The sequence below is a fragment of the Elgaria multicarinata genome, chromosome 1 (assembly GCF_023053635.1).
Source record: "Elgaria multicarinata webbii isolate HBS135686 ecotype San Diego chromosome 1, rElgMul1.1.pri, whole genome shotgun sequence".
Taxonomy (NCBI): domain Eukaryota; kingdom Metazoa; phylum Chordata; class Lepidosauria; order Squamata; family Anguidae; genus Elgaria; species Elgaria multicarinata.
In genome coordinates, this window is record NC_086171.1 from 35105877 (window position 1) to 35132505 (window position 26629).

The 26629-nt window shown below is 38.4% G+C and overlaps 1 protein-coding gene across 1 annotated transcript in view; it reads left to right on the plus strand.

The window, feature by feature from the left end:
• PTPRN2 (protein tyrosine phosphatase receptor type N2) overlaps nucleotides 1-26629 on the plus strand; it is a 690139-nt gene that overhangs the window by 649133 nt on the left and 14377 nt on the right. Inside the window, exons 18-21 of the mRNA XM_063147608.1 lie at nucleotides 7482-7601; nucleotides 9837-10003; nucleotides 18275-18328; nucleotides 20717-20781. Coding sequence (XP_063003678.1) covers nucleotides 7482-7601; nucleotides 9837-10003; nucleotides 18275-18328; nucleotides 20717-20781 — 406 coding nt within the window. The remainder of the gene's footprint in view (nucleotides 1-7481; nucleotides 7602-9836; nucleotides 10004-18274; nucleotides 18329-20716; nucleotides 20782-26629) is intronic.

Sequence of the window (26629 nt, forward strand, 5' to 3'; positions counted from 1 at the left end):
AGCACTCGTACGAAAAGTTTTTTTTTAAAAAAAAAATCCTGCTCCCCCCACCCCACCCCCGATGGGCAAGGAGCTCCTGAAGAGCTCCATGCCCGGTTCCCAGCTCCTTGCGGTTACTCACGAGGAGCCAGGACAAACCGGGATGGCTGCCCACACATCCCACTGTCTCAGGATCATCCTGAGACTGCAGGAAAAATCAGAATTAAAGGGTAGGGTGATATCCCGGGACAAGGGGGGGATCGTCCCTCCCTGCTCCCAGGGTGCCCTGTGCATCATGTGGATGCACAGGGACGATTCTGGGACAATCCCTGAGTTAGGTATGTCATCAAGTACCTAAAGGGGGTAAATTGCATTTGCAGTGATGTCATTTCTGCCAAACAAACAGTAGTTCATGATGTTTTCTCAAGCTTTAAAATGTCCTTGTGTGTATACTGCAGAGGAAAGTAGGCTTACTTTTCACATCTGGTGTGCATCATAACATTTGTTTGACTTGGGTTCATTCATGGATTTATTCTGTGTTGTCTTCTATGGTACGAACAGATGATTCTTTTGAGCCTATTTTTTTTCTGTGCAGGAGAGAAAAGTAAACATGGTTTCAAAGAGGAGTAGTCTGTGTTAGATAAAAATGTCTCTAAACAAAAACTACAGGCTCATAAATTGTGACAGCAAAGGTATCAGGTGTTCTGGACACTATATATTCCAAACAGGAAAATTGGTTTTCCAGATTGGTTGATGATCACTTTTGAATGCTTAGCTCTAAGGTCCTCCGTCCAGTGCCTGTGCCAACCTACACCTCCTTTGGTATCCACCAAACTTCTTGCCCCTAGTGATTTTTAAATGTATTTTGTAAACTACCATTTTTTAAAAAGCAAACACTGAAAGACTAGTGTGCTGCAAAGTGACACACTGGCCTGCAGCACCACATTTTCAAAAATGCCCCTCCCCCCTTGGATAAGTTTCCTTTTTTATGTGAGGTCGAAGTATTTTGCCTGTGTTTTCCCAAGCATTACCAGTTTGCCTTCTGTGAAATGGGTATTTTGTTCTGCTTTATAGGAGCAAATATATGATTTGGCATTTAAGGCTCAGCACTCATCTCTACTTAGTGCTCATTTCCTTGCCCAAGTTACTTGGCTCTCAGCTTCAACAGTCTACCTTCTGTGAAATGAGTTTTTGAGCAGAAAACTATGGATTATTGTGCTTTGGAATACATCTGCCTTGTATTCAGGCTCTTGGACAAGGTTTTTTTTTGGGGGGGGGGTTGTTTTGTTTTTTTTAGCCTTACCAGTTTTCCTTCTGGGAAATGGGTGTTTGTGACCAGCCATGCCCACCGTGGCAGGTATTTTGTGACAATGCCCATGATATTCTCTCAAAATTCCAAATGTAGCCATTGGACAAAAAAGGTTTGGGGACCCCTGGCTTAGGTATTTTGGTAAACATACCTATGCATACTCAGAAACTTAGGAAATAACCATTTGTAATGCAGTTGAGCATTTGAACTGGAAAAGTTCGTATCCTGAGCCAACTAATTATAAGCTTTGGGAACATCAGTAATTTTCTGTATTACTTTAACGTTCAGAAATGATGTGAGGATTAGAGCAGGCCTGCACAACTTTAGATCTATCAAGCACATCCACCAGTTATGTATGATGGCTTTTAGAGGGAGACTCTAACCTCTTGCCACCTGCCGCAGACTATAAAAACAGAGATTATCAACCAAATCATAGTAATAGCTGTTATGATGAACTCACAAGTTTGTGCTGGGCTGCATTACAATAATAATTACATTAAGGTAATTGCTAGCATCATTTGAGAAAATTTTCTGGGAAGTGTATGCCTATTTTGTAGGTTCTTTCCAGATGAGGACATGTTCCTCTCTCTTTCTCAAATTACCTGTTGCTTTAGATATTGCTTTAGTTCCAGTTGAAAATGAAGACTTGGATTGGGAGTTGCACGGAGAAGCATTCTACAAACTCGATGTTCACACTGCAGAAAGGGACAAATTGGTGACTTTTGCCAATTCCCCATCCCCACAAAGACTTCTGTGCCCCCAAAAGTCTACTCTGGAGAGTTAGGATACTCTCCAGAACAGTGTGTGAGGTGGGTCTGCAGGGGGAAGGATGAATAGGTGAAAATCAGCACTTCTACCAGCTCCTGGCTCCCTTCCCTAACAGAAGGAGCCCTTCCAATTGCAGTGTGGCAAGTCTGAATCCAACCCAAACAATAGTTAATATGAGAAACATTCGGAAAATGTGCCAAATGCAAAAGTGCCTTCTGTTCTTTTTCTTATTTTTTGTCGAAAGGGTCCACAGTCACCTAGCTGTTTCACATCAACAAGGTGTGATTGAAAAGTCTATGGAATCCAGGCACTCTTTATGCAGGTTTATTTAACAAATTTGTTCATAGGATACCATTCCAATTATAAGTATTTTGATTTCTCTTAGCATTCAGCTGTCTGACTTAATGCTGCCCAGGCCCACGATGACATCAGAGCAGTTAAGCCAGTGGCAGCCAGGGGAGTCATGTGACATGGGTTTTCTTTCTGAGTTTGATGTAGTTAACAAAGGATGGTCAGAATTCACAACTGCCTGGAATTCAACAACCTGTACCATGGGTTAGCATTATGTGCAAACCCATGTACTGATTTATACTAAGCTGCTGTGATCTCTCGAGTAGATCAGCCTTCCAACAGTGAAAAGTTTAGAAGGCAAGGAGGAGACCTTATGGGAGAACTGAAATGCAACCTGTGTTTTTATCTAGGTAGGCTTTTAATTAGTTCCACATTAGCTTTTGCTTGTTAACCCATGTGCAGGATCTAACAGTGTAATTCCACAAACTCCCAACAGCACTAATGGAGCTCTGCAAAAACTTTTTGTTGTGCAAGGGGTTGCCCATTATCCTTGTGCCGCCCTTTGTGCTGCCAGTTGCACAACTGTAATGCACAATGGACTGCACAAATATAATGTACAACCTGTTGTGCACTGGATTGCACAATTGTGCTTCCATAAAAGTAACTTCAGTTGGATTCTCATCTTGCACATAGTTCGGAATCTACTTTCTGCTGCCACAACATAATTTGCACTAGCAGAATGACACAGTTTATACTGCCCCATGCTTTTCACAACTTTCGCAAGGAAACTGGTCCTCTTTCTGTTTTATTTTCTGCAGTGCTTCGCTTGGCTGAGATCCCCTTCATTTCTGATTTATTATATTTGCTAAATGTAACATATTTAAGATTTGGAAGCCTACTAGAAAATTAATAAGAAAAAATAGGAGAATATATCTCTTCTTGTTTTCTTGGGCTATATTTGGTTAGTGGTGAAATGCCAAAGTCCATGACATTGAAATTGGGATGTCCAGTTATCAACCTGAACTAGGAAGGTTAGTTGTAGTAAACTGGGTATCTTAAGGGCTAATCCTGATGTTATGCTTCAGCTCCATGTGCTGGTGCTTAGACGCTCTAAATGACTTGGGATCAAGGAATGCCTTCTCCCATATCAATCTGCTCAGATGCTGAGGTCATCTGCTAAGGCCTTCGTCAGGGTGCCCCTGCTTTCTAAGGTGAGACCAAAGGCAACCAGGGAAAGGACATTCTTGGCTGCAGTAACCATCTGTAGAACCATCTACTCAAGGAACTTCACCTCGCGCAACTTTTAGACACTAGAATATATATATATATATATATATATATATATATATATATATATATATGTATTTTAGCTCTGTTCGTTACTCTCCAGCCTGCTGCTTCTAGACTTTTTAGTATAAGTCTCATTCATTTTAATTATAAATATGGCTGTATGCATACTGAATTGACATATACAGAGGAAGTATAGGGGAGAATATTAATGAAAACAGTGTTTCCCACCGCTAAGGTAAAATATGAAATGTGCTTTACAGTGTATATTATAAATAGAAGATAGGGGTGGATTAAATGGCAGAGCCTGACAAAAGAGCAGTGCAGTGAACCAGATGGCAAAGGAGGTGCCAAGGCTAGGGTGCTTCAGGAAAGCCATTGCTGAAGAAGTTAATTATGGGCTGACTGCCCTGTGCTCATCTAACACCAGCAGGAGAGCCACTACCTAGGGACAGAGGTTGGCCTGCAAAGTACCTGTAGGCCCCAATTGGGGATAGGCTACAACCCTCTGGCAGCCAGTGGCAGTTAATAGAATAGAACACACAGTGGAAGTCCAGATTCTGTGTCCTGGAAAGCACACTGTGGAAGCCGGAGACAAAATGAGATTAACTAGCAGGATTAATCCCTCAATCAGGGAGCAGTGAATTCAGAGTGTTATTTCAGTTCTTCTCTGGAGATTTCTGATGATTGAAATAGTCAATTAGGGTGGGTGTTTTAAGTTCTGTCTTCCTGGAGGAGATCTTCTAATTAAAGCAGCCGCACGCTATCCGAGGCGTGTACCCCAGCAGGCCAATATTGTCCTGAGCTACCTCTAGGAGTGATGTAGTTATGAAAGCAGGATTTGTAGAGCTGCAGAAGGTTTTGGGAAAGTGTCTGTCTGAGAATGTGGGTAAGAAAACTTTAGGAGTGATGGTGGAGGTTTCACAGTCCTTTGGGTGCCTCAATCAGTGTTTCTCAAGATGTTCTAGAGAGAGTATCTCTCCCACTGTCAGAATTCCAGGCTCCCTTGCAGTTGTAAGAGTTTGAGGTCCAGGTTATGAGTATGATGCTTGTTCAAAAATAAATGTTTATAGCTTCAGGACTTGCATATGTACAATGCCATCACACATAAGTTAGCTTTCCATGTATACAGGGAGACTTTGATGCAAGGCCGTTCTCAGACTTGTGACCCCAGGGATACAGGTGTGTGCCTGGATAGGATTCATTCTAAAAAGAAGACATGGAGGTAGGTAGGGAGGTTCTTCCAGGCACGGAAGTAGCATGAGTGGAGATGGACTGGGAGGAGGAGACAAAAGGTGTTTAATGTTGATGTTTTAACAACATATGTTGTTGGATATTCATTTTCTCTGGTTCATTTATAGTGGCTAGTCTGCCTGGTCAGCCATGAAAGAAATATTCTATTTGGTGCACCGAACATATCTTCCTGTAGAAAATGAGGACATAATAAGCTAGCCTTACTATGGAGCAATTGCCTCAGGTAGCAGAATCCAGATGGATTGTAACTTTCCTTGTTACAATTATAAAGTAGTATATCAAATAAATAAATAAAAGGAATCTCCCAATATCATTAGTAAGTGAATACCTAAGCAGTGTCTTTTTGCAGCAAGTACAAAAATACATATGGCCAGAAAACACTACTAAGAAACCTCAAGGAAAATGGGTGGGAGAGAATGCTATTTTTAAAAAATGGGTAAATATTGTAGACATCAGTGTTAAATATAAATGCGATATCCTAAAATGTCATTGCTGGAATTCAATTGTATTGCTAGTTTGAGTGTCATGTGCTTCATTAAAAGACTTGTAAAGAAATATGGTACCCTAGGGTAACTTTGAAATTGTTTGTTTAAATTAACTTTCATTTGGATTTATGCTTAAAGGGAATTTTCAGAGATTTGAGGCAGCGTCTCTGTAATGAAATGCTGCTGGGGGTTTTAGTCAGTGAAAAGGGTTGCCAAACTGTAAGGACTCCTCTTCCCCTCTCTAAATGACTGGGCTTTCATAATGTTACACTTGGGTGGCACAAGCTACTGCTAGATGATTAGTTTATGACTTAGATCATTGTGTTTTTATTGCACTCATAAAAACCATGTTTCTCCTCATTTCCGTAATGGCTTCATTGAGCTTCTATACCTTCTAAAGGCACATTAAATCGTTATATGATAGAAGCTCCAGCTAGCCTGGCCAATTTGTTGTGAGGTGTTTTTTTTTAACACAGATAACTTAAAATAAGCGATATAGTTTAGAATTTGGTGAAGAGTGTGAATTAATGTAATAGGACGTATCTTTTAATATGCTTAGTATTCCATTTCCCCCCCTTGAAATTAATTTGTCTTCAAGGGGAAAGAAAACTCTACATCCCTTGCATTCTTTTTACATTGTTCAGAATTGGTAGCAAAACTAAATACCTTCACTGATTTCAGTGAAACCAGAAAATCTTTTGGGGCCTACATCATTTTGGGTTGTCATAGAAGGCTGTAAACAGGGTTTGTGTACAATTTGTCCTAAGCATTTACAATATATGTCTTTGCTTAAATGCTATCAAATCTTTATATTAAAATATTTTTAAAATAAAAGATTAATTGTTCTATAAACAAAGCAAATGAAAAAAACCATGTGCCACAAAGAAGGAAGCTTTTAATTGAATGTAACATTTCTATGCTGCTAATCCAAATGGCCCATTTTTCTTGTTTACTCCATTTACATCTCAATGCAGTTGCTTATAAATATTTCTCTGAAATAAATGTAACCCTTTGCAGAAAGATCAGTTTCCTTTTCATGAGGTAATTTTATATGCTAATAAAAAGACAATGAAAATTGCATGCAAATATAGCATCAATGTACACCATAATAATGAAGACTTTTAGTGATTATGCAGCTCCATATTAATTCAGCGGAGGGTTTTTGTTCAACCACAGGCTGTGTATGCAACATAGATATACCATCCTGGCTTGTTTTGTTGCTTCTGTGAATAACATCTAGCAAACCTTTGAGAATCTTTTAGATTCTTTTTTGTTTCCTCTCGAGCTACTATAATTATTAAATAGTCGCACAGTTGAAGTATCCCTGTTCTCATCTGTTTATGATACTTGTGTATTTTGGGAGTAGGTTGCATTATCTTTTATTTGGCATATATATATCAAATAAAAGGTAATGCAACCTAGGTGGAACTGTAGTTTATTTATTTATGACTTACATATTGACTTCTAATAGGAAGGTTCTGATGTGAGTTTAGCAAGGAAGGAGGAATATATAACCATGAATACCTTTTCAGAAGACTACTAGTCTTTGGTGTGTGTTTTTCTGAAATCAGCTTTTATAACTGCATTTTATAGCTATAAAATGACAACTCAACTGATAGTCTTTTAACATGACAAAGCAGCTAAAGAATCCAGCCTAAACAAACAGCCAGTATTTCTATTTGACTTAGCATGGTAGATTTTACTGGTTTCTTGTTAATTACATACATCCATATTGGTTTTTGCATACAGCAAACAAATACGATACAGCAGAGGTTTTAAAAGCACTATCCATTGTTTACTCTGTAAATTAGGAGTGTGAAAGTGAAAAAGGACTGAAGATAATTCCAAAGAAAGGCATAGAATCTATTTAAAATGCATTTGAAGGAATTCTTTGAAGATTCTTTAATATTTCATGTGAACACACAAAATATGATGCCAGTTCATCCAGAGATTTGGAAGCAGCTGCAGAGAAAAGTGTCTAATGAAAATGAAATACATTTCCTGTGAATGGAATAAATTTCGATTGTGTGTCTGAGTGCAGTAATTATACATGTCATGCAGTAATTAGGCAGTCACAGTGTGGCCACGGTGTCTTTCTTTGTCTGCAGATGGTCTGGGAAAACGGCTGTGTCGTTATTGTCATGCTGACACCCCTTGCTGAAAATGGAGTCAAACAGTGTTACCACTATTGGCCAGATGAAGGGTCAAACCTCTACCATATCTATGAGGTACTTAAACAAAATATCTGCTTGTAAACCTGACAGTAAGTGTGTGGATTGATTTCATACAGAGCAAAATATTGCTTAATGGGATTTGACCTGCAAACTGAGCTGAGGTCTACCATAAAAATGCAATCTTGTGGTTCTTGAATCATTTCAGCTTCATTGAAAATTCTATGCATATCTTGATAGCGTGGTTAACAGAAAAGCAATTCTATGCAGATTGTAAATGTATACATGGCCAAAGAGGTTTTCAAATTAGAATGCTTTCTTTCCAAGAATTTAAAATACAAACAAGGAGGGAATTAAAATTTATACATTAACAGAATAGTGTGCCCATAAATATTTAGCATTAGCTGTAGGTTCTACAGCTTATATCAAAAGTTTTCTTATCATTTGGATAATTAAACTAGCTTTTATTTTGCTCTTTTTTTCCAATTCAGATCTATTGATATACGTAGCTATTATATCCCAAAGAGCAAATTGCACTCAGGTAGCTGCAGTACCATCTTCAGTCAAGCAAGCTGGAGCAAGTCTCCCTTGCTCTGCTGCCCAGGCCTTGCAGTCCCACTATAAAAGCTTACACTTAAATTTGAGTTGGGTCTGTGGTGACTGTAAATCCTAATAGTGCATAAAAAGTCTCTGCACTTATTCTTGCCATCATACCAGCTATTCATTTATTTAGGATTTCTGTTCTACCATGTGTCTCTGAAGAGGCCTTGGCGGGGTTTATAACTGCCATCCTGACCACTGCTTTGCTTTAAGGGTGGCTCGTTCAGCCATTTATGATAAAAGCCTCATTGTGGATCTGGCTCTACACTTAGAGCAATTTGTTACTATATAAACTTGTATCAGATTTTAATTTGTGAGAGTTTTTCTGTAAATAATACAGAAATCTTAGAATACCAGACAAATAATGACAACATGTTTTGAAGCAACATGGTACGAAGCTGCTGTTTATGCATTCCAGCTGCCCATCTCCACATGTATGGGTCAAATAGCGCTAGCTGCTGGCTATATAACAATAAACCCCAGCTGCTATGTGCTTGGGGAAGCCACAAATACATTGCTATGTCTCCCATGTGCACATGCATGGGAATCCATTACACATGAGGAAAATTGTTTTTGCATGCCCAAGTTCTTCCTCAACCAGTGATCACGATAGTCATACAGTATGGATAGCTCTTCAGTCTCTCTAGGCTTTATCTGTGTCTCCTTGTAGAAATGGAATATAAGCTGTACCTTTTTTGCTTCTCCCGCATGCCAAATATTACTTTATGCAGGGCAGCTTAGTTTTAGGACGGTATTGCTCCGATTCTGCTAGTGTAAAAGCAGGATAAAGATGCATATTTGTTTAAGATAATTCACTTATTCAACCAATTCAAGGTAGAGTATTTGCATTTAAGCAGTCTTACTAGGATTGTTTTTCTTATGAATCAATCACAGTGTTTGTGCAATATTTGCAAAGCAATACCATTCTAGTATTCCAGGGGCATGGGGAATAAAGGAAGTTGTGATACTGAGTCCAACCACTGGTCCATCTAGTCCAGTATTGTCTACCTTTGACTGACAGTGGTTCTTCAAGCTGCCTAGGATTAAACCAGGACCTTATGTATACAAGCATGTGCCTTATCTCTAACCCGTGGGTAATTTCTCCAGCACAAATGTTTAGGATTGGGATACAAGACCCTTTTCAGTGAACAGTACTAACAAGACTATTCAGCTAATAACTTGAGCCTATTACTTCACTGTGACCCAATAGATGAAAACCCATGTGTCCTTCCTTGAAGAGTTTGTGATTTGGGTGTAAATTTGGTTTAAGTAGAAATGTCCTATTAACTAATTTGTGGATCACATTTGACAGACTGTGTTTAGGATCTCCCTTAACATAATTTACCATTTTCATCTTATTTATCCATTCTCCCCTGATGTGGGAGAGAGATTAAGCGGTAATGGTTTGCCCAAGGCTACGCAGTGAGCTGGACAGTGAACGAACCTGGGCTTCTACATGCAAATCCAACCCTCTGTCTAACATTTTACCACATTACATCTTCAAATGTCTACAATTGTTGGGCTAATGTCTGAAAAGAACAGTCAATGTTACCAAGTAGAGGTGGTTAGGGGTAGCTGTCATATCCTTGCTGTTTAGCATCTGTAAACCATTATGGTTAGAAAATATGTAATATATGCTTTTACGTTATATTCCTTATTTTATTCATTTTTGAACTTTTTATGTAACTCTAGGTAAATCTGGTTTCTGAGCACATCTGGTGTGAAGACTTCCTTGTGAGAAGCTTTTACTTGAAAAACCTTCAAACAAATGAGACACGGACAGTGACACAATTCCACTTCCTTACTTGGCACGATCAGAAAGTTCCTGCATCCACAAGGTCCCTCCTGGATTTTCGCAGGTAAAACACAAGGAGTTAATTGTTTAAAAGTAATCCCCAAGGTGAAGAGCAGTTATCAGTACAAGATGCTGCCGTAAATAACTGAGTTGTATGATTACTTGAATGCCACATAGATGCCATCACGAATTGATGGCATAATGATGAGGGAAACTCAGATATTATTATGCAAACACACACACACACACACGGTTAGTTATACATGCCCAGGGTTTTGCATTTAAAAATGTCACATAGCAAAGAATTCCACATAATAACTTTCCCAAAAACAATGGATACTTTTTCATGTTAAGCTTGTGCTACAAGGATGTTAATAGTGGAGTTGCAGGCATATGTAATAGTGCAGAGGTCGGGGTTCTGCATGTATGTAGATAATGCCATACTGTGCTTTGAATACCATCATTAATGCACTAACTTGTAATCTAAGCCAACAATTCTATTTATGCACAAGTTTCTTCTTTGCATTAAGCAGGAATGTTTCATGTGCAGCCAAGCATACAAGATTGGATTCACTGTATGTGTCTGCATCCATGTACAGGATATGGACAGAGCTTTCCTGCCAAAGTCATGACACCCGGTGACCAGCTTTGTATGACAGTGTCACTTTGCCCTGCTTTTGGGGCACCCAGCAATGTGGCCATTCACACATGCATCGCTCATACTTAGACTGTGTGAAGCATATAACTCAAAGAAAGCTAAAGATGGTATGAGGTCCTGATTGTGGGTAAGGAAGTAGGATGAGAGTTTTATAGCCCTCTCCAGACAGAATCTTGTATTTACCAGGTTGCTTTCCATAAACTGGGAGGGAGAAAGGCTCAGGTGACCCATTATGTTTACCCAACTCCTGCTTCTTCTCAGACCCCCAGGATATAGGTGGATATGAGCAAAGCTCTTAGGAGGGCAGAGATACACCACGGACGGTGCTTTTCCAAGGGCTGAGATGTAGGATCTCAGCCCCCACATGTAAAGGAACTTCTTTGTCACATTTCAGTGTTTCCCCACCAACAATATGTTGCCTGGTTCTAAAGATGCTTCACATAAAACAGTACTTCAGTAAACAGTTCTGGGCAACAGGCCAGTGTTTCCTTCTTTTATATCCCAACTATCTAGGTAGGTTCTGAAACTCCAGACTGTGCATGAGCACTATCCCTCACATTAGGAATCACTCTTAAGGTCTACTAAGTTGTTCTCTAGAGACGTTCATTGAACAGTCCATACTGGTTCAATGGAATGTGCAAATTGCAGTAGAGATTATACTCAAATTGTTACAAGTAACGTATCACTAAAATAACTTAGCAAGTGCTGTAAATTAGCGCGTTAACAATCTTATGTCATCAACATTTTCACTGCCAAGTAAAGCAAATAACTGGTCTGTATGGCTTATAGTTGTCCCTCAAAAGGGGGTTGCAGGATGATTTCTGTTGTGAATCCCCCTTAGTTTCCATTCTAATCAGTGGGACTTTAGTTATGATCAACTTTTCACATGGATCTCAATGGAGTCTGGATCAATTCCATAGCCATTGACCTGGCTCTCACAATCACTTGTTAACCATCCAGCCAGGGTAGCTTGTGGCCATGCTTAACAAGCCCCCCAGAACCCATGGGCTGTTGTAGGCCATGGTCATGCAAACCGGGCCATCAAGTTACTTACATTTTTTTACAGTACTAGTATTACAGGTGCTGCCTTCTGTTGCCATGTTCCATTGACCCACTCTGCTTGCCTCGGCTGTATTCTAGAACTACTGTTTATATGCAAAACACCAGTATTAGTATATTGCTGCAGTCAATAACAGGTAAAATCCACAAGCCTTGGATGTGTAGTGAAATTCCATAGGGAATGAAAGGCCCCAGCAATGATAGTATTAAAGGTTGGAGGGAGTGGATAGAATCCAGCTGGTTTTAAAAGAAATGAAATTAAAAATGTAATCTGCAAATAGTTTTGGGGATGTGTTTCCCATCAGACAGCCAAATGCTTTGTTCTAGTATGACTGCTTTATTTTGATTTTTTGGTTTTTCATTTACAACTTTCCACAGGTATTGAAGGTTTGTTTCGTATAAAGTATAGATCCATTTTACATGTCTTGTAAGACTCCTACTTGGAGTGAAGGGCATCCTTCACATACCAAAAGCTATTTTTAAGGACTCTTCGTTTCTTGGCAATCTTAACTTCCATTCCAGTAATAGCATTTTTGAAACTACAATAAATACCCGGCCACCTGTCATGAAGTCATGTTTTATACTTTCAGAAAAATTAGCATTTTTGATTTAAACCCTAAAAATAAGCATCAAGACAACTACAGATTCTTAAAGTGATATTTGCTAAGTGCGACACCTATCCTTTTTAGATGTCCATGTTTTGATGTGCATCCAAAATATTTATCTACAAATATATATTTATATATGTGTTTATATTTATATACTCACATACATATATATATATATATATGAAGCTACATATATATATATATACACAACCAACCCTCTATTAGTGTGACTCATCACCAAGAAAAATTGGATTCCCCAAATTACCTTGCCCCAGAGTCTGTTGAAATATGTACATGTTTCATTCTATCTGAAGCAATTTTTTGTGAGACTGAAAACAACGAGCTTATGCTTCTTTTGTTCCTCTGTATTCGACAGTAGTGTTTCAGATGATACTGTGTTGAGTAGGTGACTTAAGCCTAGGGGATTAAAATTTCTTGACTAGTAGAAATATTGTGCACTCGGGTATCAATTGATGAATGAAGGCAGACTTTTCTTCCCTCCGTAAGCTTAAAATATCAATGCAAAATGCAGTGTTTCAAAGGTGAAGGTGCTCCTCCTCAAAACACTGGTCAGTTTTAATGGTTATCGAGTCCTAATTTTATGTTGCACAATAGACCAAGCGTTTTAACTCTGGACTAGCTTGTTAGTCATGCACTGATAATGTGTAATTAAATATTTCTTGGGCCCGGAGGGAGCACATTTACACTTTAAAGAGACACTGCTAAGCTAAAAGACAATTAGTATCACATGTGAGGGCTTTGCTTAAAATATATATTATGCTATCACTGCTTGCTATGTGCAATGGCATTTACTAACACTGCTCACTTTAAAAATGGTCAAATTCTTATTTTGCCAGCTAATTAGCGGTTGCCAGTGTCATTTTTGTGATGTTGCAGCTAGTAATATAAGCCCAGTTGCATAGTCACAAAAGTGATCATTGGAAACTGTGACTCTCCTGCAGGGACAATATGGGAAACCCCTTTTCTGAGCCTCTAACGACCTCTGACCTTTGCTTGCTGATGGTTTGCATGGTGATTTCTTTTTCACTCAATGAGCCAAGGGTTGGTTTGTATTACTAATCATTCTTTCCTAGTTAATTCTTCCTCTGTGTGTGTGTATGTGTGTGTATGTATTTTATTTAAATATTAATCGTTCAGAAACTTTACTTATGCTTTTTTTTACTGGGTCTGAAAGGACTAAACTTTGAATGAAATGACACTGCTATGTATATCTCAGCGTTTCAAAACTATTTATCAGCAAAGCTCATTTGAAACAGTTATTTTCATGTGCTTTCCGAAAGATGTGATGGTGAAGGTGTTTGAAAAGGTGTCAATAGAAAATGTCTAAGAGCACTTGCCAATATGACTGCCTATAAGTAAGGGATTTTAAATGGGTATATTGAAATATTGGGAACACAAATCTGAAAAGAAATTATTCACGCCCCTAGCTAGTTCTCTTAAGAGGTAAAGCTGCTTCAATCAGAGACCCTGTGTGTATAATGCTGCTTGCTGTTGTGAAGTGTGAAGGGGAGATGGGCATCCCCAAACACACAAGGAATAAGACAAGCTATACCAGGCAGCTGCAACTGGCTACAGCATTCCTTTGGGTTTGGAGACACGTGATACTTCATGTATTTACTAGAAAATGCCAATATACCTGTGGTGTCACATAAAGTGTAAATTGGCTTTCACTGTGTGTTCAAAAGAAAGACTGTTAATGGCCTGCCCAGTGGAAAATGAGAAATCCTTCTTACAGAGCCCTCTTTATAAAACCAACACAATGGTATTTAAGCATAATGAGAATGAAAGTATTAGTTATATAAAAATATAAAACCTTAAAAAAAAAGGGGGGGGTAGAAAAACAGGAAGTCATTGGCTTGCCTGCTCATGTTAAGTTGATTTCAGGCCATATCTAATGTTTGATTATCCCAGTACTTTAAGAATTGCTGTATTATACAATTTGATCAAACACTTAGCATTATAAGAATGACAGTACAGATGTCACACTGCTCAGTTGTCAAACCATGGTTTGACAGTTGGAAACACCCAATAAGTTCATAGCTTCTCCTTTTCCATCCCTCTCCCCTTTTGCATGGAAACAGCTACCCTGACTTTCAGTTTTGGAGACAACTTTGGTAACCGTTAGCTCTGCTCTGATGTTTTTGCTAACTGAACCATAGTTAGCATTAAACCATGGTTAGATCTGCAAGCCTTTGGGCGTCGGGTAGGTAGTGAAAACTTCATGCCAGGCTGGGAGCCAAAGACCATCTTAGGTGCTCCAAAGGGCTTGGCCATGCCCATATGGAGTTGTTCTTGTTGTTGTTATTATTATTATTACTTTTGAACAACAGACCCTCTTGCAAAATCACAAACTGCTTTTGGAATACTTCTCAGTTTTGAAAACAGCTTGTCATATAGCATAAGGGAGAACTGTTTGAAAACAAAAGTCTAAGGTCCCATTTGGGCACATGAAACTAATTTTGCAGCTCCTTGAATTTATGGCATAGTCAGGATATGCTTTGCCTGGGTGGGCTTTTAAAATAGAGGGTAATATTTAGTTCTGAAGTATAATGTGAAGATTGTTAGTTATAGTAAGCCTCCAAATACATTTTGCAACACAGTAAGTTCCCAGTGTCATTATTTAATATATATAGCCCAATTCACAGACATTTTGTTTTTACTATACCTAGATTTAAGGAGAATTGGATCAAATAAAAAAAATTGGTTTGGTTATACTATTAGAAACACATCATAGATAGATAATTAATTATGAAATTATTGTGAGGTGAACTATCTCCAGTTTAATAGGTTAATCATTCATATTTGGGCAACTTTTCTGCTGTACTTTATTGGAAGGAGAAAAATAATCTTACAGAAACCTCTGGAAGAGTATGACATTGTTAATGGATTAATGGAATTCATTTACCAAAAAATTTAAACAGCGTCATGCTACATAATTAAAAACTAATCCTTATTTCATGATGAATAACCTTTGGACTATAATGTATCTTAAACAGAAAACTATCTTTAAATAGATTTTTCCTCAAAAAGCATTTTATTAAAAAATCCAATTTAAATTTTAAAAAATCTGTTTTGTTTTGTTTTTTAAAAATCATTGATTTTTATTTACCCTGTAGACAACTAATTTATATTTAAAAACTATCCCTTAAACATTGACACTTTATTATTAACCATTAAGGAACATTTTTAAATGTGGACAGTAGCTATTGTTTATCCTTGCAGCAAGTTTGTAAGGCAGATAAGTCATATTCCTACTTTATAGGCGAAGAAATATAGTAGAGGCAGCAAGGGCCAACAACTGAGGCAGGGAAAAGGAAATATGCTTACTTGGAGTTTATTTCTCTGGCTAACGTCCTCCAAAATGGCATGAAGCATGTCTTGGTGATCTCACACTGTTCCCCACACCCTGCCAGGAGCATGACATTATATCTCAATCTTAAATACAGTAGAGTTGGATCCAGTTTTAATAGTACTTGGAGTACACCCATTTGAAACCTATGGCACTTAGAGGTTTTATTGATTTCAAATGGGTCTACTTTAAGTACAGCTGAATCTGGAGCCAACTCAGTTACTGGAAACTAAATTTCAGTGGGAAATTAGCGATGCAAACTTGTTTTCACATTAACATAAGAGGACCCAAATCGATTTTGTGCTCTTCCCCCTGTCTCCCCACCCCCCACAATTTAATTTTAAATGCAGTGATGTGGGTTTTCTGTGAAATTATTAATTAGAGCATCGGAAAATGTTTAGTCTGCATAGGAAAATGTTCTGATGCCCTAGAAAGTTAGCTAATTTAGCATGTTTATTTGATTTGTATTTAGTAAACAATAAAGCTTTTTAAAAAAGTAGCCATGCTATTTCAAACATGTCACAGCTATTTGACCTGGAATATTTGAAAGAAAAAATTAAAGCACACTTAATGTGATTTAAATGTTATATTATGTAGAATTTCTTACTGGAATTCTTGAATATTTTTTTAAAGAGAATAGCATGCACTTGCCTTACATTGTTTAAATGTAAGAAAAACCCCCAACAAAGATTCTGAAAATTATTCTCACACTAATTCAGCCTCCCCTAACCTGGTGTCCTCCAGTTGTGGAAGTTGTAGTCCTCCCAGCATTCCTACAACTCCCATCAATTATTATTATTATTATTTATTTATTTATATAGCACCATCAATGTACATGGTGCTGTACAGAGTAAAACAGTAAATTGCAAGACCCTGCCGCATAGGCTTACAATCTAATAAAATCATAGTAAAGTAATAAGGAGGGGAAGAGAATGTGAACAGGCACTGGGTAGGGTAAACAGGCACAGGGTAGGGTAAAACTAACAGTGTAAAGTCCAAACAACATCAAGTTTAGTCAGCATGGCAGTTGTGGTCCAAAACATCTAGAGGCCATCAGGTTATGGAAGATTGCATTAATTAGTTTTAGCAACCCAAAGATAGTGCATGATATACTGAGAACCACTATTTCAGCAGAGTTGAGCTCTCTTCGACTAAGGTTGTTGGGACACCTTCAGTTTCATTGTCACTGGCCTGGTACAGACAACACGCTAAACCATGCTGCTTAACCACAAAATAGTTAATGGAATGCATTCCATTAGCCATTTTGTGCTTAAGCAACATGGTTCAGTGTGTTTTCTGAACCAGTCCATTGTCTATTAGTTTTGTTTTCCTCTAAAACATATGTGTATTTCAAGGACGTATATGTATTCTATCACATACTTTCTCGGGATAATCATTTGGAAAAAAAGTAATTACAATTTTGAAACTGCCAAGTTTGCCTAATATTGTATTGGCAATTGGTATCTATTCATTGTTACTGATGAATTTATGAAGTGGAAAAAATTCTGAAGACAAATAAAGCACTTGGAAAATGTCCAGCCTACATCACTGCTTAAATGTTTGATCTTTTTCTGGCATTAATAGATTTTTAATTATATCTTACTTGAAAACAGGAGCTTATAGCTATATGTTTTTGCTCTGAAATAGCTGTTTTTCGGGCTATTAAAGGGTCTTCCAATCTCATGCCATTTCTGTGCATGTATGAGGAATAAAAAGAAGTGCCCAGATCCAGCTTGGGACACTTGCTAATGTATTGTGAGCTGTGTGAAGAACTGCAATGCACCAAATGGGTTCTATGCACCTAGTTCCCCTTCCCCAATTCAACAGCTGGGGTTGTGCATGCACACCCAGTTTTCAAAAACTAAATCCTGTCAATTGAGTATTCAGACGGAAGAGAAGGGATCTACTTGATCTCTTTATTTTCCCTTTCCTGCTGAAAAACTAATTAGTCAGATTTTAGCTTTTGAAAAAGGGCTTTACTGCTCTGCTCACACTCTCTTGTGTAAAAGTGAAGAGACCATCTACAGATATAACATGCATTCTCGTTGATAAAGGTTTTTCATTCCTTTGTATTACACATGTGAGGGGGGGGAAAGCATTTTTATTGTACTGTATGAAAACATTTTCTTTGGCTTAATTTAAGAATTCAAGTGGAAGTGTATACATACACAGAGGTTCATTTTGAAGTTGTCCAATGTGTTAGGATGAATGTTTACATGATGTACCATGTAAATAATATGGGGAGAGTATGTTGGTATGGTGATAACATGTGTGATTTTGACTTAAGCTGACATAGTGGGAAGGGAACAAAAAATCAGTTTGATAAGAAGTCTAGTAGCATCTTCTAAGGCTGATATTATCAAACTATGTACATTGGCCTAGGGCAGAATCCACTAAGCACTGTGCCTTCAGCGAAATCTTTTTTTATTCCAATGGATCTTGTGTAGGAGCAGTGTTTGGAGGATTGCACCCATTGTCCTAATGATTTCATCAAGCCTGAACTGGGAGAACTGCTTTGAAGATTATAGCCTATTGAGTTAATCTAGCCATCTTTTGTTGGGTTGTGAAAAACATTTTATTTGCTTCCGATAACTATCTGAGAAACTAATATATTAATGTCCATGTTTGTTTTTATTTCAGAAAAGTAAACAAGTGCTACAGGGGTCGTTCATGTCCAGTAATTGTTCACTGCAGGCAAGTATAATTTTAAAGCCAGACTTGGAAAAGCTGTTAAGGAAATTGCACAAAGAGAACCAAATATGTAAATAGTCCTGTACATTAATTTGCTGGAAAACTAAAAGCAGTCCCTTTTTGTTCTGATCAAACAAGTGTACATTTTCTGCTGAGTTGAGTTTCTAGTAAATGCAGAGACTCGTCATACTTCAGATGGAAAATCTGCTTTCTTCAAGAAAATATATTTGTTGCTTAAATTAACTGTCTTCTCTGGCTGCTGTAGAACTTTTGACGAAGGGCCAAACTACATGTTCTACTAATCACGCCAGTGTAACCGACACTACCATTTTTATTTACTTTCATGTAAACATGTGATCCCACTCCAGACTGGGACAAGGACACTGGGAGAGGTGGGTTTAAGTTTCCTCCATCCATTTTAAAAACAATAACAACAACCACAAGGGTGGTGGTGGAATGTCAGGTAAAAACAGGTGGGTGAAGCTTAAACCCTCCTCTCCCAAAGTCCCATGGTCTCACTCTGGACTGGGACCTCGCATGCTTACTCAACAGTAAAAAAAGAAAAGAAAAGGCAATGTTGACTTCGCTTATGCGATTAGTAGTCTCTCTGCTTCTGCAAAGGAATTGCCCTGTATCTTCAGTATTGCCTGCTTTGCAAGTCATTCTGCATATGTTTAAAAACCTCTCAAACATTATGTTTCATAGAATATAGGACAACATGTAATTCATGTGTGGAGAGCATAGCATGTGCAGTATATAAGTGACATGGTGTGGAAGACTCAGAACTGGGAAATTCAAACTGCCTTTACTTGGGGTCCTCCCAGCTGCTGTTTTCAAATAAACCACACCAAACAAACAAATCAGCACGCTAGTAAGGGAGAGAGAGGCTTGAGATGAAGGGATTCCTAACTAGGAATAAACTTCTAACTAGTATATTACAGTATTTAGCACTCTGAGACTACAGGATGTTTGATAAGCCAGTTGAGAAATTGCTGCAGGAAAGAAGAACACATAGATTGTGGTTTATCACCAGAAAACCTTGCCAGTTTTGAGGCTCAGTTGGGTATGAATTCAGAGAATCATGCTGTTTTCAAGGCTCTAATAAAATTAACATCTGAATTTGCCCTTAGTGGCACAGCTTATTTTGTCATAATTGGGAAGACACGTGTGGGTTCTTATTTTTATGTAAATTATTATGTCCATGTCACATAACTTATAAAACAAAAATACGTCTTCATGCCTCTTCTGTTGACACTAAACCCCTTTGCCTTGTGATATTCTAGCATCATTAAATCTGTGGTTGAAAAAATTGAACAAGAAAATTATACTTAAATCAGAATGCATTCAAAATTATAGCTGCGTTATGGTGTCTTCTTCCCCCCTCCAGTCCTTCAATAATTTTTGCAGGTAAAGAAAATTACAAAAACAAATCACTTCAAGTGATCTCACTCGCTCTCTTTTAAAGCAAGCATTTCCACAAAAGCACCATGTTAAAAATACGGGAAAGGGGTAAGAAAAATTGATTGCTTAAAAATCTTAATTATGTTTGCTAGCAACAGAGACACAAACCATCACATTGCCAATTATAAACTGGCCTCTGACAGCAGTGCAAACTGCGTTCAGATTAGAGACCTTGCCATCCTCGCACTTCTCAATCACAAATCTCCCCCCAAAATTATGTGTTAAAAATACGTTTCAGAAGATGCGTGCCTTTTCTTTCTTTCTTAATACAACAGCTTCTATACTGAGGTGAAAGTGGGTGTGTGTGGGGGGGGGGAATAGCTGGCAGCATGTCATTTTTTTATCCAGGCCCAGGTGGCTAGTATCCAATTACTTGGTAAGGAAATAATATGATCTTTAAATAACAAAAGATTTTTCGCAGTGTAAGGAGAGGCAGGTGATTGAAAGGTCAGCTTGCAGAGCATCAAACGTTCCTGTAAGCTCAAACACCAGAAAAAGCAGTCATTTGAGGGAGATGCTGTTTTGTTCTTCATGTTTTCTTTACAGGCCTGGATGACCACCTCTTGATCGTGGATATAGGCTCCTAGAATTACTTCGTTACGATTTTTAAAATATTGGGGTATATTGTTCCAAAATAAAGTAATCTTTGTCTTTAAATAAGTAAATTTATCTTGCAAAACAAGCTGATACTCACACTTATATACACTATGCTTGTATGGATAGTACATTAAAGAAATCCTCCTTTCCCTCTCCCCTCGTCTAGTTGTACATCATCCTTCTGTTCTCCTTTTACCTCACCTCAGCCCCCCATCTTATACTTCCAACATCACATTAACAGTAGCAAGATTTCTGTTGGGTTTTTGTGCACACTGAATTGATTGGTGGTATTTCCCCCCCCCCCCCCCCGTTTTCCTTCCTGTCTTTTTGTAGTGATGGTGCAGGAAGAAGTGGAAGCTACATCCTAATTGACATGGTTCTCAATAAAATGGCCAAAGGTGAGAATAAAAAAAGGGGGGGCTATTGCTTTTGAGTTCTGAGATGCGGTGTTGTTGTCATGGCAACGTAGGCACAATATTCACAGAAGGGCTTCAATAGAGGAGAGGCAAATTTTACCCTTGCCTGAATGTTCTTAGTGCTCTAATGTCCTCGGTGATTAAAAATGAAGGAAAATTACAACCTCCAAAGCTCTGTATGAATGGATCCTACGCATGGGTGGTTGGAAAGTACAGGATTTGTACTTCTACAATTTAAATAACTTTAATTGGCAAAAGGGTTTTGAAGTACACAGTAAATATTTATTTAGGATTGCCTCGGTGTGTAGGCGTTTGCCTCTCCATGTGTTACGCAGCAGTTAACATGCACCTGATCTTTTCAAGGCCTTCTCTTGTGAAAGGTGGGCAGAAAACTGGAATAAATAAGCAGAACATACCTTGACCTTTGGAATATTTCACATGACATTCTGGATAATATTTTCTCTCTTCCCGCCCTCCTTCTTTCCTTCTATGTGAACAGTGTACTCAAGCAGGACTTTTCCACAGTATTCAGTTATAGTCATCTGCAGAACTGCAAAACCTACATAAGTGACCATCAGAGCTTCTGGCCTAACACATAACTTTATTAAACTGGAAAAAAATCTGGCCTTGCTCCTATGCCTTTAAACAGCAACCTAGCAATACAAATTATGCAGGTGAAATTTTTATCAGCACTTAGCTCTATGGACAGAATGCAATGGGGCACTTACCCCTCCCCCCGGTGATGCAGTTCCCCACCAATTCCCCCACCATTTAGTGCTAAGTCACACAGAGGAGGGCCAGGATCTCTTCTCGATCCTCCCAGAATGCAGGACACGGAATAATGGACTCAAGTTACAGGAAGCCAGATTCCGGCTGGACATCAAGAAAAACTTCCTGACTGTTAGAGCAGTACGACAATGGAACCAGTTACCTAGGGAGGTTGTGGGCTCTCCCACAATGGAGGCATTCAAGAGGCAGCTGGACAACCATCTGTCAGGTATGCTTTAGGGTGGATTCCTGCATTGAGCAGGGGGTTGGACTTGATGGCCTTGTAGGCCCCCTCCAACTCTGCTATTCTATGATTCTATAAGTGAAGGAGTTCCGCTGACCAATCCCAATTTGAGGAATGAGTGTTTCCGTTTGTTTCAGGGCTTCCTCTGGGAAGCACTTACCCTCTTTTGCACAAGCAGTGGGTCCTGCTTGCACCATGGAATTGATGGGACCCACCACTTGTGCAACAGAATCTGTGGGGCATAAGAGAATCAGTGGGGTGTAAGAGCCCTGTTGGATTCTGCCCATTGCTCGGAAAACCTTCACCTGCTTAATTTCTGTATGTCAGTCTTCTGTTACACATAGAAGTAGGGCCAACCTAGGAAGGAGATCATAATGGGAATGTTCAGCATTGTGCTGGGCTAAATATGGTTCTCTGGGCCATGCCATCTGGCTCCCCAACTAGTAGCCCTAGAGCCAGTAGGGTTTGACAGCAGGCTGGATTGGGGGGCTGATGGGGACTTGGACCTCTATCTACCACTACCACCCCTTGCCAGACTTGTTCTCCAGCAAAACTAGTTGCTGACCAGGGTTATACATTGTATAAAATGGCTCACAATGTTATCAGGTAATAGATACTTCCTCTTTCTACAATTATGAACCTTTAGAATCACTTCCAAATAAGGCAAATAATATATTCAAAATTGATCAGAAGAAAGGCAATACTTGCTGCAAATAATTGCCTATGATGATTATGTCAGATAGCTGTTATGCCAAGTCTCACAGGTCATTATCCTGGCATAAATTCATGTTCAGGTAATAAATACAATGAAAATACAGACAACAAAAAGGAAGAAGACCTCAATGATGCAAAATGATCAGAAAGTAAAAGAAAAGGGGGAAATGCAATTCCATGTTATTACTTGGTCACTTTTATTACTACAAATATGGCACCATCTTCTTCTGCCACACATTAATATTTATGGTAAATGTTGGGGTCTTTTAGGTGGCAAGGTTTTCCCACATTGTCATATGCATTAGTAATCCATGGCTGTTGAAAGGGAGTCATGAATGTATTTTCTGCAAGCTATAGAGTGTCATTGCTAGAATAGTCTTTTAAAGAATGGCTTGTTTCCTCTGCCTCTTCTCCATGGATTTCACAGTTCTGAGTATTCGTTTACTTTGAAGTGTTAAATATTTTGCAGTGTGCATGAGATGCTTTAGGTGTTTAAATGCTCTTTTGTTTCAGTGAATTTAAGGTGACTCTCATTTTGGTTCATGTGTTGTGTGACAACGGGTTGGTGTGTGTTGTGTATGTGTATAATTAATCTTAATGAATGAAGTGAACTGTGGGGGTTCTCTTTCTGTTCCACAGGGATTGTGCTCATGTGTGCACAATAGATAATCCTTTCAAAATTAAAGAGGAAATGGTTGCTTGAAACATTACATAGACGTTACATCCACACAAGCTCCTCATCCTTGTCTTCAAAGCTTTCCGTGCCTCTGCTCTTCCTAATCTTTCCACTGTTATATGCATCCCTTACCATGGCCTTTCTGCCTTCTCCCTCAGACAACTCCATCTTTTCTCTGTAGCTGCCTCATATGCTTCCCAGAATACCCATATGATGCCAAACTAGCCATGATGTTGAATGTGTCATTAGCAACCATTATCTGTGTATATTTAAATGTATCTGCAGGTACAGGGAGCCCAATTTTTATTGGGACCACAGCATGTGAGGAAGGGGAGATTTAATCCTTTTGTTTCCTTCCTGCAATTCACCACACACACACACACACACACACACACACACACACACACACACACACACCTCCTATTAGCCCTGGAAGGAAAGTTCCTATTGGCACCACACAAAGAATGAAAACTTAACATATGGTACTCAGAGACCCTTCAGAAAAGAGAAATAACACTTTTCTTTTGTGTTGTTCAGTGTATAGCTACTTCCTTTGTGATAATGTAGTTTGTGTGATAGGAGTTCAGTAGTACTGAAGAAAACACCTGTAAATACTGAAAGATGAAGCTGCTGTTTATATATTTTCTGTATTAATGTCTATCAGTGTTGAAGAATCCTCTCTTATCATACCTGCACCACAGACTGTATGGAGCTTTCCTTCCAAGGCTAATAGTGACACTGGGAGGGCAGTTTTCCTTGGGACCACATTAAAGGAACAAAGCGTTAAATCTCCCTCTCCCCAGCACATGCAGCAGTGCAAATGAAATTGAGGAGGCCTTCCTGCTATTCGTTTAACACACACACACACACACACACACACCCCACTAGCAGGTTGCTGATGACCTATTTAGAATCTCATATAGTTGGGTCTTAAGTAAATGCAACTGAAATAATAGCACATTTTCCACTGTTTACCCCTGCCTCCACTTCCTTCTGTACTTCTCCAGTTTTGCATTTTAGACTGTAAGGTCCTCAGAGAAAAACTAGTTCTCCATAAAATGGCATGGCCATTTATGGTTCTATGAAACAATACATATTGAAATCCAATGTAAACACACCCATAGTATGAATTTAATTTTAAAGACTGTGGTAACACAAAAAGCCATCTACTTCTCTTCCAAAAAAAAAATGGACCAGGAAGTAGTAATAAAACATTATAGCAATGCATGCTGGGATAGGTAGAATTAATGTCTTTACTCCATAGCATCAGAGTAACCAGCCACAGTCATCTGTCATCCATATTACTCGAATTGAGCACAGATTTAAGGAACAAACTTTCTTATATTTCCCACATGATAATTTGTTTTTCTGTGTTTACTCCTTTTCTACATTGGTTGGAGAGGAGCATGAATGTGATGAGATTATTATTCTTGCAAACTGAGAAGGGAGAAAGAGCAAGTCTCGTCAGGGGAGCAAAGTTCAGCCCAATGCTCACCAAGCTTTGCAATCTTTATTATAAATCGCAGTGCAAATTTTGAATTGAAGGGTATTGCAGAAATGTTCTAAATTAAATGTTGACTCAGAAGTCAGTCCCATAAGTAATTATGATTGGGATAACGTGTAGCATTAAATGAAAATGAAAAAGGTGAGATCCATTTCCCAATTTTTAGGAAAGCCTTTTGACTGAAACCTGAAAAACACATTTTATAGCATTTCTTGTATGTGAAGACTTTTTTCTTCACAAAGGCCAGATGAGTAACTTAAAAAGAAAAGCATGCAGAGAACTGGTTTACAACCACCTTATTTTTCATCATATGCTCTTGCTTTCTGCCTTTGAAATCCAGTTCCTTTACTGGATCCTTCTGACTAAAACCTTTTGTTTAATCTTGTTCATTTTAGGGGGTAGGATGGAATAGGGTTAACATTGAGCTGGAGTACTGTTATACCGTTCCATTGTAAACATCCGTACGTAGCACCCTCTGCGCAAAAGAGAATTGTAACCTGCAGTTACGAACTGCATGAACACTCACAGTATTTTCTGTTTTGGATTAGTTAATGTGGATTATATTGGTGTGGTCTTTTGTTCGTTATCTTACATGATCTATAGTCCTATGCTGGGCTATGTACTCAAGATTATCTATTCTAGATTAAGTATTACTAAAATGTACATTTATCACTCTTTTCTTCATGTGATCAGATTACTGTAGAGTGGTAAAGATGTGAAACTAGCTTGTGAAATTTTAGTTTTCCCCAAATCTAATCGGTATTAGATCTGTGCATGGAACAGCTCCAGTGCCTTTTTTGCACTCCTAGATCCACCCCTCATACAACAGTAAAGATCCAGGGTTGGATCTAGACTAACAAAAGCAAAATAGGTTTTAGGAAAATTGTACAAAAAACCTATTTTGTTCGTTGTTTACGAGTGGTTTAGCATAGAACTGTTTTTATGGAGATTAGATCCAGACTTAGTCAACTGAATCAATAGCACTTCAGTTACTCATGTTTTCAAAATTCAATGAATTTATTGTATTTGTGGGATGATATCTGAAAAATGTTTCCCCAGTGAGCAGACATTTTTTGGTCAATAAAATGGTGTTTTTTTACATAGATTGTGTGAATATGTAAACATAAGTAAAATCTTTGTAGATGCAGCAGTATGCAGTCTTTAGTTACATAGAACGATTAGAAGGTTTTGTATCCTGAAAGGTGGGAGATAAATAATTGTAATTACCGTATTTCTTCCATTCTAAGACACACTTTCCCCCCCATATAAACATCTCTAAAAACGGGGTGCATCTTAGAATCGCAGGTGCGATTATTATTCTTAGAATCAAAGCTTTTTTTCTGTTGGTGGTACTGAAATTAGTGTGCGTCTTACAATTGATGGTGTCTTACAATTGAAGAAATACGGTAATATTAATTAAAATCTGGCTCATGTAATGAGGAATTCTGTACAACTCAACAGTGTGCATAGATGGGCAACTAAAAAGTTGATCCAATGACAGATAATGCATTTTAAAACTTCTACAGTGCTGTTCTGATTACCAATGAACTTGGAATACAAGAGGATTTGTAATATACCTTGAGCACACTTTTGTTTTGTCAAACGTTCTTTAAAAGTGGTTATTTTTTCCTGTCTCCTGTACCCTCTTGTGTATGACTTGCAGTGCCTTATCCACAATTTGTCAACTGGGTCATGCTGTTGCGCTTACCCAGATATTTTTGCACAGCGGTTTCCCTATTTTCATGTTTGAAGGTTTGCAGCTATTTGAAAATATGGTAGTCATTTTTATTTTTATTTTTAGTTCTGGCAGCATGACCTTGCCAAGCATTAGGGGTAGTTTTTCTTCCCCACATATTCACAAGCAGCCCATGGAACTGAATAGTCCTTTTAAAAAAAAACCTCCTAATTGTATGCATATCTTTTC